Source organism: Peromyscus eremicus, chromosome 8b, assembly GCF_949786415.1.
Source record: "Peromyscus eremicus chromosome 8b, PerEre_H2_v1, whole genome shotgun sequence".
NCBI classification, from domain to species: Eukaryota; Metazoa; Chordata; class Mammalia; order Rodentia; family Cricetidae; genus Peromyscus; species Peromyscus eremicus.
Genome location: NC_081424.1, coordinates 9,810,450 through 9,826,505, shown reverse-complemented (window position 1 = coordinate 9,826,505; position 16,056 = coordinate 9,810,450). Strand labels below are relative to the sequence as shown.

At 49.5% G+C, this 16,056-nt stretch overlaps 1 protein-coding gene across 1 annotated transcript in view; it reads left to right on the top strand.

Moving 5' to 3' along the window:
- Positions 1–13,859, top strand: part of Scml4 (Scm polycomb group protein like 4) — a 118,552-nt gene extending 104,693 nt beyond the window's left edge. The window contains 2 exon segments of the mRNA XM_059272459.1: positions 9,213–9,358; positions 11,117–13,859. Coding sequence (XP_059128442.1) covers positions 9,213–9,358; positions 11,117–11,242 — 272 coding nt within the window. The 3' untranslated portion in view covers positions 11,243–13,859.
- Positions 13,860–16,056: the final 2,197 nt, after the last annotated feature.

The following is a 16,056-nucleotide window of genomic DNA, read 5'->3' as shown; positions in this document are numbered from 1 at the left end:
TGTTCTTCCCCATCTGGCTCTTTTCTCATCTTCCATCTCGTTCCTCTAGTCCTCTCTTCTAGCCTTTCAATCTAGTTCTTCCCCATCTCAGTTTGTTCCTCTCAAGTTCTTACCCATCTAGTTCTTCCATTCTCTTTTTTCTTTTCCTTTCTGTGCCCTGGAAGTCCCGGTATATAAAAGGGAGGGTCCAAGCTAAACTGTGTAAAGCTATTACTTAACATCCACCTCTCCTAGGCGGTGTCTCCTTGTGGAATTTACCTTAAGTCAGGAGACTCGCCTGTGGGTGGTTATCACCGTTAGTCCTCGGAAGTTGGGTGACCACCTGGGTGGTGTTTCCTTGTGTCCTTGAAAATGGCTAGGGGAGATATCTGATTCCAGAGAAAGCCTTTCCTGGGGCTGTTCTCCAAATGCCTGGAATGTGTATGTCTAGAGAGTGATCAGTGCACATTGTTAGCCCTTCTTAGGGAAAAATCAATTGGGAAAACTATGAAGGCACACATGATTTTTATAACAGAATACAGCTGATATATAACAAGCCAAGTAACACCAAAAACTCCTTAGGATTTGGCTTCCTCTGGAGGAATTCCCTGATTCCTCCAGGTAGTGACTTTGCCATAACCAGCTGAGTTTTTATGATATATTCCTGCGGCCTGCAGCAGTTCCCCTTTTTTCGTTTAGTTAAACAAATTTTTTTTTCTTGGAAGAGAAGGAGAGAGTAAAGTAACAATGATCATAACAAAACATAACAAAAAAACCACAAAATGGCTCTGACAAATTCCCGGGACAAAATACAAGGTGGCACTTCCTCCCATTGTGGGGGAAGATACCCAAAGATGCTCCTAAACCAAATCGTCACCTCTGAGGTGGCCTTAGGGCTCTGGGACGTCTCCCTTCGCCGCCAGGTTCACTGTCCGGACACGTCTGCCCCAGTGAGAGCCTGCAAAGTACAAATCGGTCGACCGGTACAAAACAAAAGTAACATGACAGAGACACAGACAGGACAGAGAGCGCTCTTACCGGTAGATGTCAATAAACCTCTGGACCCTTGGGTGTCAGGCAGGGGGAGTTTGAGAGAAAATCCTCTGCAAGGGCTAGTAAATGTGAAACACGCCCATCTCTCTGTTTCCTTTAGAACATCTCTAATCACACCATAAAAACTAAAAAAGGCGTCGGGGACATTTTCCCCGTCTCTGAGTAATTTGTTAATATCTTTTCCAACCTTGTTCCAAGTCAAAGGGTGATTTCCTGGTCCATTAATCACTAACCAGGGACATTTCTCCTCCCCATATTAGAAGAATTTTATCAAATCCTTTTTCTTAACTCTTATTCCTCTCTCCCTAAGATTACCTTTTCATCTCCTTTAGAAAAACAGCCTCTTTAGATAAATTTTTGCCCATGATCGATGGGACGACATACTTACCTCAAGACTCTCCCGCGTTGCACGAGTGATGCGGTCCGGGCGTCTCTACCCTAATCCTCTCCGGGGCCCCTTCCGTTGTCTGTCGTCCGGCAGGTCACCGTGCCTCGAGCCCCACGTTCGGGCGCCACTTGCCCGGTCCCGCGGGCCAGGTTATTTGATGAGACCCGAGGAGGCACCTCCTGAAAGATCAATGGGGGTGAGAGAGAAAGGAGACCAGGCGCGTAAAGGAAGACAGAGACATTCTGAGTTGCGTCGAGGTCTCCGTTTATTGACTGGGTGTTGAGGCTTATAAACAGGGCTTCAGGCAGGGAGGGGGAACAGGGGAAGCACGGAGAGAAGGATGGAAAATTCCTAAGGGAGGGTGAGGTCACTTTGGTCCCAGGCCCCTGCAGCTGGCTGATTAGCAGGTACTCCAGGAAGTTGTACAGCCCGAGGTTAGGCCAGGAACTTCCTGCCTTTGTAAGGTTTGATAAAGTAAGGACACCACTGTCCGGAATCGGTCCCCAACACGTGAGTATATCCCTCACAGGCCACAGCCTATCTCCACAGCTGGAACTGCCGAGGAGGGTCCCAGGGGATCTTCAGCTTGCTCATCCGTCATCACCCACTGGGCTGGCTGTGTGTGCCCTTAGCCACGTCTCTTCTCTAGGCATGGCTCCCTCCTCCTGTGGCTGCCATGAGCCGTACAGGGAGCTGTTGTGTACAACTCAAGACCCTCTACACACTTCCCTCAAACGGCTTCACCCATCCCAGATCAGTGAGCCCCAGATGGGCCTCTGCTGGCCAAGGATGGAAAGATCAGCAGGGACCCCTTGAGGGAGAGGTGGCTGGAAAAGACAGAAAAATAAAATGATTCACTCTTTATAGCTGCAGGACCTTTTCAGTGTAAGGATTCCGTTTTTAACGGAGCCTCTGCCGAGTGCTGAAGGGAAAATGGAATACAGGAGCGAGCCGCTGAGCCATGCGGTCTCAGTAGAGAGCGAGGGACGGAGGTGGGAGGAAAGGGGACAGAGGCCTGTGCCTCGTGTCTCTGAAAGAACTTTCCATTCCTGCTGCATCCCATTTTCTAGAATTGAGTCATGTGGCCAACAGCTGCAAAGGAAACTGGGAAATGTGGCTTTAATTCCAGGTGGAAACCAGGGACCCTGTTATAAAGAGATGGGGGAAGAGATGTTGTGCAGGCAACTGGCACTCTGAGCGACACTTGAATGTTGGTATTCTCCATTTTTCTTCCCCTGGTACTTTGTTCCCTAAGTATTACTCTGTCCTGCCACACAGTAGGGGGACCACGCCCTCAGTTTTGGGAGGGTCTCATTTGTGTTTGAATCCCTGACAGTCCAAGCAGAAGGACGCCTGCGTTAAATGTTTATTTGACCAGGGACCGCTTTCTACTGTTCCTTATGGTTTACATGTTCTAATGTGTCGCTTCTAAGATGTGTTACCATATACGTTTCCAGGGAACACAGATCAAGAGGTCTGTCAGTTGTTGAACCAGACTGACGTGGCTGACTCCAAAGTTTGGGTCTATCCAAACCACTCAGGAGCTTTGCTTGCACTGTTTCTCGGGGTCCTTTCCCGTGTGGAAGGGGATGGAGAAGAGGGTGACGGGAATCCAGCCCCACTGTGACTCTTTATCCAGGGCCTCTCACAATTGCTCTGCTTGAAACAAACCTGCCTAGCTATCAGTGATTAGAAGCCATGGTGGTTCAGCACGCTGACCTAGCGGCGCAATACCAGCAAGAGGGAAAGCCTTAGCTTCCTAACCCATCTTCGCCCACCAGCCAGCCCGCGCCCCTGCTGCGGGTCCCTCGCTCTCTTCTTCTCTCTGTTAAAGCCTTTTCTCTCCCTGAGTACTGCTTGATGTTCCTCTGAAATTACATCCCAGCTGAAATCCGTTGGCATCCAGAAACTGTTTCTCTTTCAGTGGGTTTGACCCAACTCATAAACCCTGCAAGAAACCTAGAAATGGATTTTCTCCCTAGCTACTAATCACAATGGTTTAAAACCGCTGAGTCTGGGAAGCTGGACCAGGCTGCAGGCAGGAGGGGAGGGGGGTGATGACGTGACCAGTCCTCAGCTGCCAGCCTTAGCCCAGCCTCCTGCTGTCGGAGCTGGAGCTGGTGCCTGGGCTGCCAAGCCCCTGCCAGCGCCAAGGTGCTGCATGGGATGTGGTTTCCCTGGGGTTTAAGCTGCCCCTCAGGTGAATATTTGGGAGCTCCTGTCTCTCATCCCAGATACAGTCAGCCAGAGCTATAAAGGGCCGCAAAGAGGTTTCAGGTAACAAAAGCTTCCTGAACGTGCTATAGAATTCCCAACCACAGGCAGCTCCAAGATGTAGGATCAGAAGCAAAATAAACCCGACACTGTCCTTACAGCTCAGATGTTTCCTGTGGGATGGAGTTGGCCTCCATGGGATGTGGTGTCGGTGAGGGGTAATTGTGCTAGTAAAAGAATGAGGATGAATTGCCTCATGTGAGGCCTGGCATCTGCAGAGGCAAGAAAGGGCTTCCTCACTGTTGTGGGGAGGAAAGAGTTAGGGCTGCGATGAGGCGGGAAATCACACTGGATGGTTTGGCGTCCTGTCAGGCAGATGGGGCTTCGCTTATAGCGATTATAAACCATGTATTTCTGAGCAGGGTTGGACTGGTTCGTGGTGGGATTTAGGGGCTGGATCTACTGGACATTTATGGGATGGCGTGGAAGAATCCCAGCTAACTTTGGGGCTAATTCTGACCTTTACCACCTTATCCCATTTGATCCTGGCTGCCCAAGATGGCAGGTAACTAAGGGACTGGGGCGTTCTGGTCAGCAGATGTCCACTGAGCACCTAGGCAGGGGCTCTTCTCAGGTCTGAGGATGGTGCTGTGAGCAGGGCAGAAGGATCTCATTTCAGAGAGACAGATCTTAGCACGTTACTGTGATTGCTGTTGGAGGTGGAAAGTGTAGTCTGTGTGACAGTGTTGGCTGGGGAGGGGTTGCTGTCACAGTATTGAATGTGGAGGGTTCCTACGACAGTATTGGCTAGGGAGGGGTTGCTGTCACAGTATTAAAAGGGGGGTTGCTGTTACAGTATTGGAAGGGGCATTGCTGGATCTCCTCGCCTTGGGAAAGGCTCCCTGGAGGTGAGATGGACCCCACTGAAATGAAAAGAGAAGTGACATTTTGAACCCTTTGAAGGGGAGATGTCCAGAGGCAAACAGTGTCCTGTTGGCAGCTCAGCTTATCTTCAAGGGTTAATAGAAAAACCTGATTACAATATAAGGAAGGACTTATGGAGACTCCTTGTCTCTGGGCTCTGTCACCTCAGAGTATCTTACAAACTGGAATTAAAAGAGCATGAAGCAATAACTGTTTCAAACTGCCTGACTCTGCGCAGATTGTGGGCTAGCCTGGGCACCCCACTCTCCATAGCCTTGGACACACACCTGAGGCCTTCAGAGGCGATGTCAGCAGCCTGTGGTCCACTGGGTCAGGCAGGGCCTGGGGTTGGAGGGAACATGGAAATCCTGCCACACACCTCTCCTGTACTCTGGAGAAATGCAGAGCCGTGCGCAGCTCTGGGAGGCAGGGAGTTCTGGCTCCTGGCTCATCCTGGCTCGTCACTCACTTGTTTCCCTCTCCCACACTGTTCGCTAAAGTTTCCCCTGAATTATGAATGAGCAAAAACCAATTATGTGTGTGCTCGTGGGAATGCACAAGACAGAAAGAGCTCTGCAGATGTGGTATAGTACCTGTACTGTGGAAGAGGCCAAGGGATTGCTTTTCAGCACTGGGTCTACCGGTGGTCTGTTTTTCCATTAACCGTGAGTTTGGCTTCAGGAGCAACAAGATTGCATTATGTGCCCATTCACCACTGGGTCTCACTTTTCACATCTCCACAGCCCCTGGGGAGCGGCAAGACCAAGCACAGCTTTCCCAGAGCTGGAGAATGGTGTGGATGGCGAGTGCTTTGTATGCGTTATCCACACAGGGCTCCGTTCATTCAGCCCATCATGGCTTACCTATCCCATCTGCCCGCTCTGGCTGTGCCCGACTGGACGCATCTGTCTTCCTGACACCTTCCCAGAGGCTGGAGCAGGGTGTAGTGGTGTGTTGATTTTTCTCTGTGAGGGCAAGCCTGTTGCTGGCAAGTTCTGTTTTCCTTCTCCACAGTGAGTTTCTGTGCTCTGGATGAGGAGGAACTCCTGAGGTGTGACTTAGGCTACCTGCTCTCCTGTCTTGGATGACTAAAAGACCCCGCAGAAATACTCCTGAGCCAGCCTGGCTGCTCTTCCACCATCCTGAAAAGGGGAAAAATGCCCACAGCTGGCACCAAGTCCCGAGCATGGAGAACTCTTGCCTCGGTGTCTCTCTCTACAGCCCTCACTGAGACATCCCCCTCCGAGACAAACCAGGAGCCCTCTGCTCTGCTACAGACAGCTGTCCCTGACCTCACTCAAAGGAGTTCAGGACCCTGCGCAGGATCTTATCAGTGGGCTAGACTTCCCCTCCCTCCTGCCAACTATAGGAAATTAGATTTGACCTCTGCTCTCCTGGCTCCAGAATCATTCTTGGACTAAAGACTTCCCGCCTTTGTAGTCAGGACATCTATTACCACCCTGATTAACAGCCATGCTCCCGTGGGCGGGCCCTGGAGACAGATGTGGTTTCTGTGATTCTGCGGCCCCATGTTGAGTGCAGATGTCTTTAAACAGACTCAAAAATCATCTTTCACTGGTGCACATCAGTGCTGGAAGGCTCTGGGAAGCATTAACAGTTTCTTAGCAAGATGCTTGGTGCCAAACTACCTTATGGGACCCTTCCAGGCCCAACAAGGAAAGGTCAGGGAAAAAAATGTCAAAGTAAACCCAGTTCTCAACCAGCACAGATTCAGAAATGTGATGGCTTGCTTCTCTCGGGGCAGGAACGCTGCTGGGCACTTCTCAGGCATAGCAAAGGGGGAGGGGAAGCATGGAAGAAAACAGTTTCCTCTTAAGACTTAGAGAAGGGCACGGGCATCAGCTTCTCGGCTCCTAGAATTCTCCTGTAGGGAAGCTGCTGTTTGTTCAGAACCGTGGCCTTTTCCTAGCCTTGAAGTAGTGGCAAGGATCACTCACACAAAGCTAGCATGCTTCTGCAAAACGTATTGATCCATTTCACGGTCGTCAAAGCCACTCTTCGAGTATATTTACTGTCTGCACAGCTGTGGAGGGGTCAATGTAGTATATGACCCCTGTAATGAGAGGATTTCGGTTGTATTGTTCACCAAACACATCTCCCAAGACCAAGCCAGGGAAGAAAGTGCTGGGTACATGACTGTGAAATGAACACTGAGGATTCTCGGGGGTAAAATCTAAAGGCTACAGAAGAGTATGTGAGTGATGGTACTGCAAAAGATGTGGCCATGGAGTTCACAAAGGGGTCTGATGGTCCCTGGGCTAGCAGCCTCTTATGTTCATTCATGTTCCCTCTCTCTCTCTCTCTCTCTCTCTCTCTCTCTCTCTCTCTCTCTCTCTCATTTTATTTGTGTGTATGTGTGTACAACATGTGACTACATCATGTACATGTCCATTTGTGTGTGAGTGGCACTCTGTGTGTACCATCATACTCATATGGAGGTTCAGAGACAATCTTGGTGTTGGGTCCTTGCCTTTCCACCTTGTTCAAGCCAGTGTCTCCTTGCTGCTTTCCTGCTCTGTACACTAGGCTGGCTGGCTCACAGGCTTCCAGGGATTCTTCTGACCCCTCCTCTTAGCTCTTCTTAGAAGTTCTGGGATTGCAACATTTCTGTTATACATTTTCTTTTTATGTCAGTTTTGGGGGATTCAAACTCGGGTTCTTGTGCTTGTATGACAAATGTGTTACCCGATGAGCTATCTCACCAGTTCCTAATCCCTAGGCTTTGATGGTTGATGGGATATCAATGGGAAGGAGGAGGGCAAACAGGAAGCAATAGGAAAACGGGCTATAATCAGTGTGCCCAGATGGATGTGGAGGGAGCCTCCTTCTCTCTGTGGAACACCCGTGGTAGGTTGACCAGAAGGCCCAGTTCTTGCCCACTTCAATACCCATAACCAGCCCTGATCTAAGATAAATTGTCATCTAGTCACAAGCAAGGGAAGCTCCAGGATTTGTCCCTAGGTCCTCCAGCCCAAAGTCCTTCCTCTACATCTAAGAAAGGAAGGGACTATGGAATCACAATACCCCTATTGACTTGGACATATAGTGCATAGGCAAGGGGACTCAGAGGGACCTTGAGTGGCAGATGTATACAGACACATCTTGGTCTCAGGGACAGCCTGAGACAGTGGAAGTCATATGCTAGACAGAAAAGAGCAGAAACAAGGAGACCCTTGGGAATCATCTCAGGGGACAGGTATATTTCCTACTTTTCTCATTCCTGTGGACAAATACTTGACAAGAAGCAACTGAAGGGACAGGGGGCCTAGGTCAGCTCAGTTAGGGGTTACAGCCCCACATGACCAGGGCATGGAAGCAGAAGTTGCTTGAGGTGGGACCATGGAGCTTGGTCAGTTCTGGGTATACCAGAGAGCAGAGAAAGGGGAATGGTGGCATTTACCTGGCTGCCTTAGCTAGAGATTCTATTGCTGTGATAAACCACCGCGAGGAAAGCAGCTCAGGGAGGAAGGGGCTGAATTCTTCTCACAGCTTGTAGTCCACCATCCAGGATAATCATGGCGGGTACTCAAGGCAGGAACCTGGAGAAAGGAACTGATACGGAGGCCATGGAGGAGTGCTGCCTACTGGCTTGCTCGGCCTGCTTTCTTATAACACCCAGGACTACCACAGTGTGCTGTGGCACTGCCCACAGTGTGCTGGGCCCTCCCTCATCAATCATCAGTCAAGACAACACACCACAGGCTTGTCTTACAGCCAGTCTGGTGGGAATGTCTTCTCAATTGAGTTTTCTTCTTCTGGCATGTATCAAGTTCACATCAAAGTAGCCAGCACACTGGCTTTCTCCACCACTCCCCCATTCAGTCTGAGAGCCCAGCCTCTGGGTGGTGCCACTCACATTCAGAGTGTGTCTTCCCTTCTCTCTGGAAATGCTTCCCAGAGGTATGTCTCCTGGGTGATTCTAAACCCAGTCACACAGACAATACAGATTAGCCATACCATTATCGGTATGAGTTTAAAGATTCAGCAGGGATGGCAGGGAGAAGGGTCAGCGGGAGAGGCACCCTCCTAAGGACTCAGAAGAACCCGGTGCTGGGGACAAAGGACAAACAGAGAGGTAACATCATCTTCCTCTGAGAGCAGGTATAGACAGACCCTCCCAGAGCTGCTAGAGGTTAAGTGACCAATTAGCCACTCTGCAAAGTCCAAAAGTGAACGCCCAAACCACCTCAGTTCTGCCACAGCTGCCATCTCCAGGGGACCCAAAAAGGGTCCATTATCACTTGGCCCCACAGCCCACAGAGGCCCATTGCACTACCACTTAGCTTACCAGCCCCAGCCACCAAGAGCTGGCTGTAACAGACCCTGGGCCACAAACAGGCTCTGGAGAACTTCAGCTGCACCAGAACTTCTGTTTGTTGAGGACAAAAGCTCCCCCAAACTCCCTTTCCTGGACAGCATGGCACAGAGCAGCTGCTGCCTTTCTATGTTCTTGCTCCTCACTGAGCAGCCGCTCAGAATTCACTGGCCACAGAGTCACTTGGCCATACCGTGGACTTCAGAGCACCAAGGACTCCTCCCAGGCCAGCCAGGGGTGGGTGCCCCGAGAAGGCAGCACCAGGAGGGCGCTGACCTTCGCTGGCTCATGGTCCCTCCTCTGCTCGTTCCCTTCCAGCCTCCAGCCCCTCTCCAGAGGTGTCAGACATCAGGCGACTGAGCAGCAGAAACCCTTCGACCTGGACCGTGGAGGATGTGGTTCGGTTTTTGAAGGACGCTGACCCTCAGGCTCTGGGGCCTCATGTGGAGCTCTTCAGAAAGCATGTATGGAAGGGGTGGGTCTGGAGGGAGGGCCAGGGATTGGGATGCATGGATCGAGAGAGGAGTTCAGGATCCCCCAAATGCTTGTGATCTAGACTAAGCCCTACCTGTCAGGCTTGAGTGAGCCAGAGATGAGAGAGATGAAGGCAACCGTAGGCCTGTCAGAGCAGAGCAACCAACAGTTTTGTGTTTTTAAGTCATACTTTTCTCGTCTATTCTCTCTTGGGCCTTGACTGCTTTTCTGCACTCCCACCTATCCATCTACCCATCCACCCATCCATCCATCCATCCATCCATCCATCCATCCATCCATCCACCCATTCATCCATTTATCTATCCATCCATCTACCCTCCCATATATCCATCCACCCATTCATCCATCCATCCACCTACCCACCCATTCATCCATCTATCTATCCATCCATCCATCCATCCACCCATTCATCCACCTACCCACCTACCTACCCATCCATCTACCCATCCATCAATCCACCCACCCATCCATCCATCTACCCACCCACCCATTCATCCATTTATCTATCCATCCATCCATCCACCCATTCATCCACCTACCCACCCACCCACCCATCCATCTACCCATCCACCTGTCCATCCACCCGTCCATCCATCCATCCACCCACCCATTCATCTGCCCATCCACCTATTCATCCACCCACCCACCCATCCATCCATCTACCCATCCATCCATCCACCCGTCCATCCATCCATCCATCCATCCATCCATCCATCCATCCATCCATCCACCTGCCCAACCTGTATACATCCAACAGTCATTTACAGCACACCTACAATATGCCAGGCAAACTGTGGTCCAGCCTGTGCCTACTGTTTAGAGCAGTGGTTCTCAACCTTCCTACTGCTGTGACCCTTTAATACAGTTGTGAACTCAGTCATAAAATTATTTTGTTGCTAACTCATAACTGTAATTTTGCTACTGTTATGAATGATAATGTAAATATCTGTGTTTTCCAATGGTCTTAGGTAACCCCTGTGAAAGGGTCATTCAACCCCAAAGGTGGAGAACCACTGGCTTAGAGGGTTAAATGAGAAAATACACATAAATATGTTACATGAGGCCTCACTCATATAGCCTTCATGTAAATGTTATAATCATTTAGCTACTTCTGAAATATATAAGTAGGGAGATGATAAGTAGGGAGAAAGATGAGAATTATTAGGTTACTTGCTCAGCTCACTATATTAATTCTGGATTGCTGATATAACAAATTTTACAAATCCAGGGCCTTAAGACAATGGACATTGCTTGTCTTTATTTCTGTGGGTCAGGCAGGAGCCTGGCCAGGGTCTCCATAGGCTAAGATCCAGGTGTTTTCAGGGATACATTCTTATTTTAGGGGTAATCTGCTTGCCTTTCCCAGCTTCATGGTCCTCTTTAAAGGCAGGAGCATCAGTCAGGGTCCCCTCGGGCTGACTGGTCTGTGGATGAGTTTAGTTGGATGACCAGTATCGTACATGGGCTAGCAGGACTGTGGGTGAAGTTCTTTCTGAGTCCGTCAGCCAGGAAAGGTCGGGAATCTGAAAGGTACAAGGTGAACGACTTCAGGGAGGACATCATGTTTGCTTTAACTGTCCCCAAGAGCTCTCCCAGAACCCATAGCACACGCTCTCTAATCGACTCACCCGCCCTTAGACCGCCCGGTTAGCTCGCCTTGACCTGAGCTGCCATCCGGCTGTTCTAACTGTCTCCTGAGTTTTCTCTTCCCGATCGCTTCCCACCAGGAGATTGATGGCAATGCCTTGCTGTTGCTGAGGAGTGACATGATCATGAAATACCTGGGACTGAAGCTGGGACCCGCACTGAAACTCTGCTACCACATTGACAAGCTGAAGCAAGCCAAGTTCTGAAGTTGGTAGAGTTAGAAGCAAAGCCCTAGACCTCAAAATCATCTTTTGCCTGACCAGCACCCAGCCAGCATCACAAGCAATTTGTCTTCTTACAAGTGACAGCCACAAAGACTTTGTCTTTTTACAAAATGTGCATCTTTGCCATTTCTAACATTCCAAATGGCCCCTTTCAGAGGCTCCACTGTGTTCATTGATTTGTCAGAAAAATCACAAAAGGCCTGTTACATCTAAAGTTCCTCACATGCTGGTCACTCTTTATGGGTGCTATTTGTGTCATGACAGAGTGGATAACTGAATGCTGCCACCCTAGGAGAGCCCTGGAAGGGGCTTTCAAAGTTGAGAAGGACCTTGTCCTTGGTGGTGGTGTGGGGTTGCCCACGGCAGGAGCAGCCTCTCCCTGTTCTGGGGACCTATCAGCCTGAGCCTCACTGGAGTCAGCTCTGGGGTGACTTTCTCCCGAGGATGACTTGCCTCGCCTTGCACTATCTGAAAACTTCAAGTTTTTTGGCTCCCTCAAAGAACAGTGAGGAAAAGATGTTTTCCAGCCCTAGCTCCTGCAGTCCTTCATTGCTCCACCAGAGGGCAGACTGCACTGCTAATGAGAATTCAGGATGCTGCCTGCTGTGGTCCGCTCATTCAGAACTCAATGCTGGGTTAGGGCTTCTATGAGCAAGATCTGGACTGGACGGGGACAGGGGATTAATGCCACAGTCAGCATCCCAGATTGCCACTTGAGAAGAAATTGTGATCTGGGGGGTTCCAGATTCACTACTGGCTGACTGTCGAGGGGAAAATCTGGACACAACTGTCTGCCTAAACAAAGATTTGGAGTCCCCTCCCTCCCAGACTCTTGCTGGGGGCTGAGACGCTGGCGTGCTGAAGAACCTTGGTGACATTTATCGATGTGTGTTTCTTGAAGAAAAAGAAGGGAAGGAAAACTGTCTCAACAAGCGTGGAGTGAGGGAGTGCTGATTTTGAGTTATGTGGCCGCATTCTGTAGCTGTGTCTGTGGCTAATTTTTCTAGTCCTCGACAAATACACAGATGTGTTTTTATTGGGTTTAATTCAATTTACAAATAGGTTTTCACTCTTCACTGTGAAGTAATAAGAAAAAAATTGATTTTCTGCCTTTTGCAGCTGTGTCCAGCGAGGGACGGAGCCACGGTTTACCGAGCAGAAGGGTGACCTCTCCTCTTCCTGCTGTCCTTTGTCAAGTTCTTTCTTTCCCTCTGTTTATAAAGACCCTTAGAGAACTCCTGGGCACATCTTTTTCCTTAAAGGCGCGTCTGGGGAGGGTGAGGATCAAGAGTAACACAGGGTTTCCCATGGCCGCAGCGTGAGTTAGGAAAGGCGTCTCCGCTTAGGTTGCAGCCTGGGCAAGGTCTCAGCTGGCATGTGGAGCCGGAGGGATGTTGACCCCTCAGCTCTCAGCCAGATGTCTTGCTTCAGAACAAGATAAGGGTAGCTCCTTGGATGGAGCTACCTACTGTACAGATGGGCTAGAATTTGGGCGAAGTCCACAGGAAATATTCCATGGTATGCTACGGGGCCCACTTTGATGTCCCCTGTTTGAGAAAGTGTGACCTGACACCCACAGGATCTTTGTTACATGTACAATGGTGGTTGGACTTGAAATATGACCAAGAAGGGGAAGAATGTCCCAAAGCTTCCCGCCAAATGGAACTTGATCAGTTTCAGATCAGCTGGATGTCTGGTATTTTTAGCATGCGACAAAATGACCTTGAATCAGACCTTGGGGAGAATCTTTAAGAAGTTAGAAGCAGTGAGCAGACTCTGCCTTGCGAAAGCTTGTTAGGGGTAGGTGCTCGCCGCCGCTCTGAGTTAGAGCCTTGTCTCAAAGAGCGTCAGGCAGTTCATAGAGACAGAACCAGCTGCTGGTGTGGATGCAGTGAGAGATAGAAACATTGCTCCGCTCAGCCGTGGGTGCCCTCTCCCTGTAGACTCATGGTACCTCTTCCAGGGACACAGACTTCTTAGTGACTTGCAGGATTAACCTTTCCAAATGTCCTGCCTGACCTTACCTGTGCCTCCCTGGTGTCCCCAAGTTAAAATATGCCCAAACAAGTCAAAGAGAAGCCAACCTCAAGGAGTCTTTGAAGAAGAGCTAGGATCTGGTTCAAGTCTGTGGGGGGCCTGGAGCTGTGTCCCCACACAACGCCTCTCGGTCAGGTGCTGTCTTATTTCACACAAAGCCTTAAATTAGTTTGATTGCAGAATCCCAGACATTTAAGGTTTGGCCAGATTTTAAAAGATGAAGAAACCGAGAAGCAGTTTCATTTTTCTCGGCATGAAGGCTGCCATGGCACAGAATAACCAGTGGAACCAATTCTTCTTGCCTGTTTTTGCATGGAATCTAATTAGCTGACCCAATCATTGTAGCAATGCTACAATTATAATTAATTTTCATCCCTCTCAAACCCTTGTCAAACAGGGCAGCTAACTAGCTTCTCGAATGTCCAACACGCCAGGCCATTTCCTCTAAACAGACCTGAGAGGTCAGGCCATAGGGCTTACTCCGGTCCAGATGAGAAGGACTTGAACTCACATTTGACAGTTAACACTATTGCTATTCCATCTGCATAGCTTTGCTTCAGGTTGTAGTGAATAACGATCAAATTTTGCATAATTCCAAATTAAAGAGTATGTGTGCTTATGCTCCAAACATTTCCAATTACATTTGTCTGTTAAACACTTGGGAAAAAAAAATCAAGAGATAATCCTGTTGCCTAAAGCATTTTAAATGTTTTATGAAACACATTATTCCCTTTGTGAAGATTTTAGATAAAAGATGTGGGGCGTGTGTGTGTGTGTGTGTGTGTGTGTGTGTATGTGTGTGTGTGTGTGTGTGTGTGTGTGTGTGTGTCTCCTGATACTGGAGTTGGAATATGGAAGGAAGTGGTTGGGAGTAAACCATGTTCTTAAGCATCTTTCCGGCTTTGTAATGTGGAGGCCAAGCCAGTTTAATGCTACCGCTGTTACTAGAAGGTGTTCCCTCCCACTGTCGCGGGGCCTGGCCTGTGGACAGCTAGATGACCAGAACAATTCTGGCTTCTGGACTTGTTCCTCTCACGTGGCTGACTTGACATGCCAAACCCGGGGACCTGGATGCCCGAGGAAAGGGCACCCTGGGGAGCTCCAGGCAGAGAACTGCTGACTAAGGGTCTGGTCGTGTCTACCAAGGAGGACCTGCTATTTCTCTTCAATGGGTTCGTCAATGGTGTTTCCCTTTCAGTAGAAATAAAGGGGCAGAAAACTCCTCAAAAAGACCAAAACCACGTTCAAAATTAGTAACTTGGGAAGGGGTGCTGGGCTGAGAGGTTCAGAAGCAACCAGAACATGCAAACGCACACGTTTGGTAGGAAAACAGGAAAAGAGCAGTTGTGTGGACAGTCCCGGCCCACGACACGGCCATCACCTGTTTCCCATCTCTGCGGACAGTCCCGGCTCATGACACCGCCATAACCTATTTTCACATCTCCATGCTATCACAGAATACTTCTTTTTTTTTTTTTTTGGTTTTTCGAGACAGGGTTTCTCTGTGTAGCTTTGCGCCTTTCCTGGAACTCACTTGGTAGCCCAGGCTGGCCTCGAACTCACAGAGATCCGCCTGGCTCTGCCTCCTGAGTGCTGGGATTAAAGGCATGCGCCACCACCGCCTGGCCACAGAATACTTCTTAACATTAAAACTTTAAATTAAAAAAAAGTTTTTTAGATTCTTTTAGGGGGGTTTTGTTGACTCTTTGAAGAAAATTGGAAACAACCAATGTTCTATTTGAACATTATCATCATCAGAAAGTCTTGACGGGCTTTCTGATCTCTTCCTGAGGAACGGAGAGGTGTTCCTATGCATAGGCTATGGGATGTGTGCTCACGGTGGGGCCAGGCTCCAGGCTCACATTGTTTAAACCACAGATAAAGACATGGGCTGTGAAGGAGTAGCTTTTGTCTTTTTAATTGCGACATCTTGTTAAGAAGAGGGGTGACAAAAAAAAAAACCCAACTCTGTGCTTTTCTTTTTGACATGAACACACTGAGCTGAGCCCCCCTCTGCTTTCCTGCTGTGTGGCCACGTTACTTTACTCTCAGTTCCATGAGAGGACCAGACTGAAAACCCCTGAGGGAAACCCAGCAGATGGTCAGATGTCCAGAGGCACAAACATGCCTGCTTCCATATTGCCAAGTTAGCAGCAGCTGTCCAGCAGCCCGACTCCAGGGCACCGATGCTGGAGCCTCAGCCCCCTCCATGTCCTTCCCGCCAAGGCTTAGCCTCATCCAACGTGATTCCTTCACGGACAATTGGAAGCTGGGGTTTTCGGAAATCTCGTATTTACTTGAAAGAGGATCACTCTTATTTATTGCCACCAGTTAAAGATTATGGCAACATGTCTGCTAACAATTTGCTTTGTGTAATTTCGTTCCTATGCTAATGAGCAACAGCTGGGACACTTCCTGCACCAAGTTCCTCTGTGGTTACCGCGAAGCCATCACGTGGGTTGCACCAAGCGCCCAGCCTAAGAGCGCACACACCGTCCTGCGACTCTGTGCTGGGCACCCAGCCGCACATTTCCCAAAGCTGTGCCCCTGACCGATGTGCTACACTTCCTACCTGGAGACCCGGGGTTTCTCGGGACACTTAGCAGGAGGCAGAGAAGGTAGAGGTCAAGAAAGACACCATATCCCAGGCCAGCGGCCAGCAGGACCAGGACGCAGAAAGTGTGGGAGGACGGGAAGATGACAGACGAACATCGGAGTGGAGAACTGGCTTGATGATGACTGAATCGCGATTCTAGATA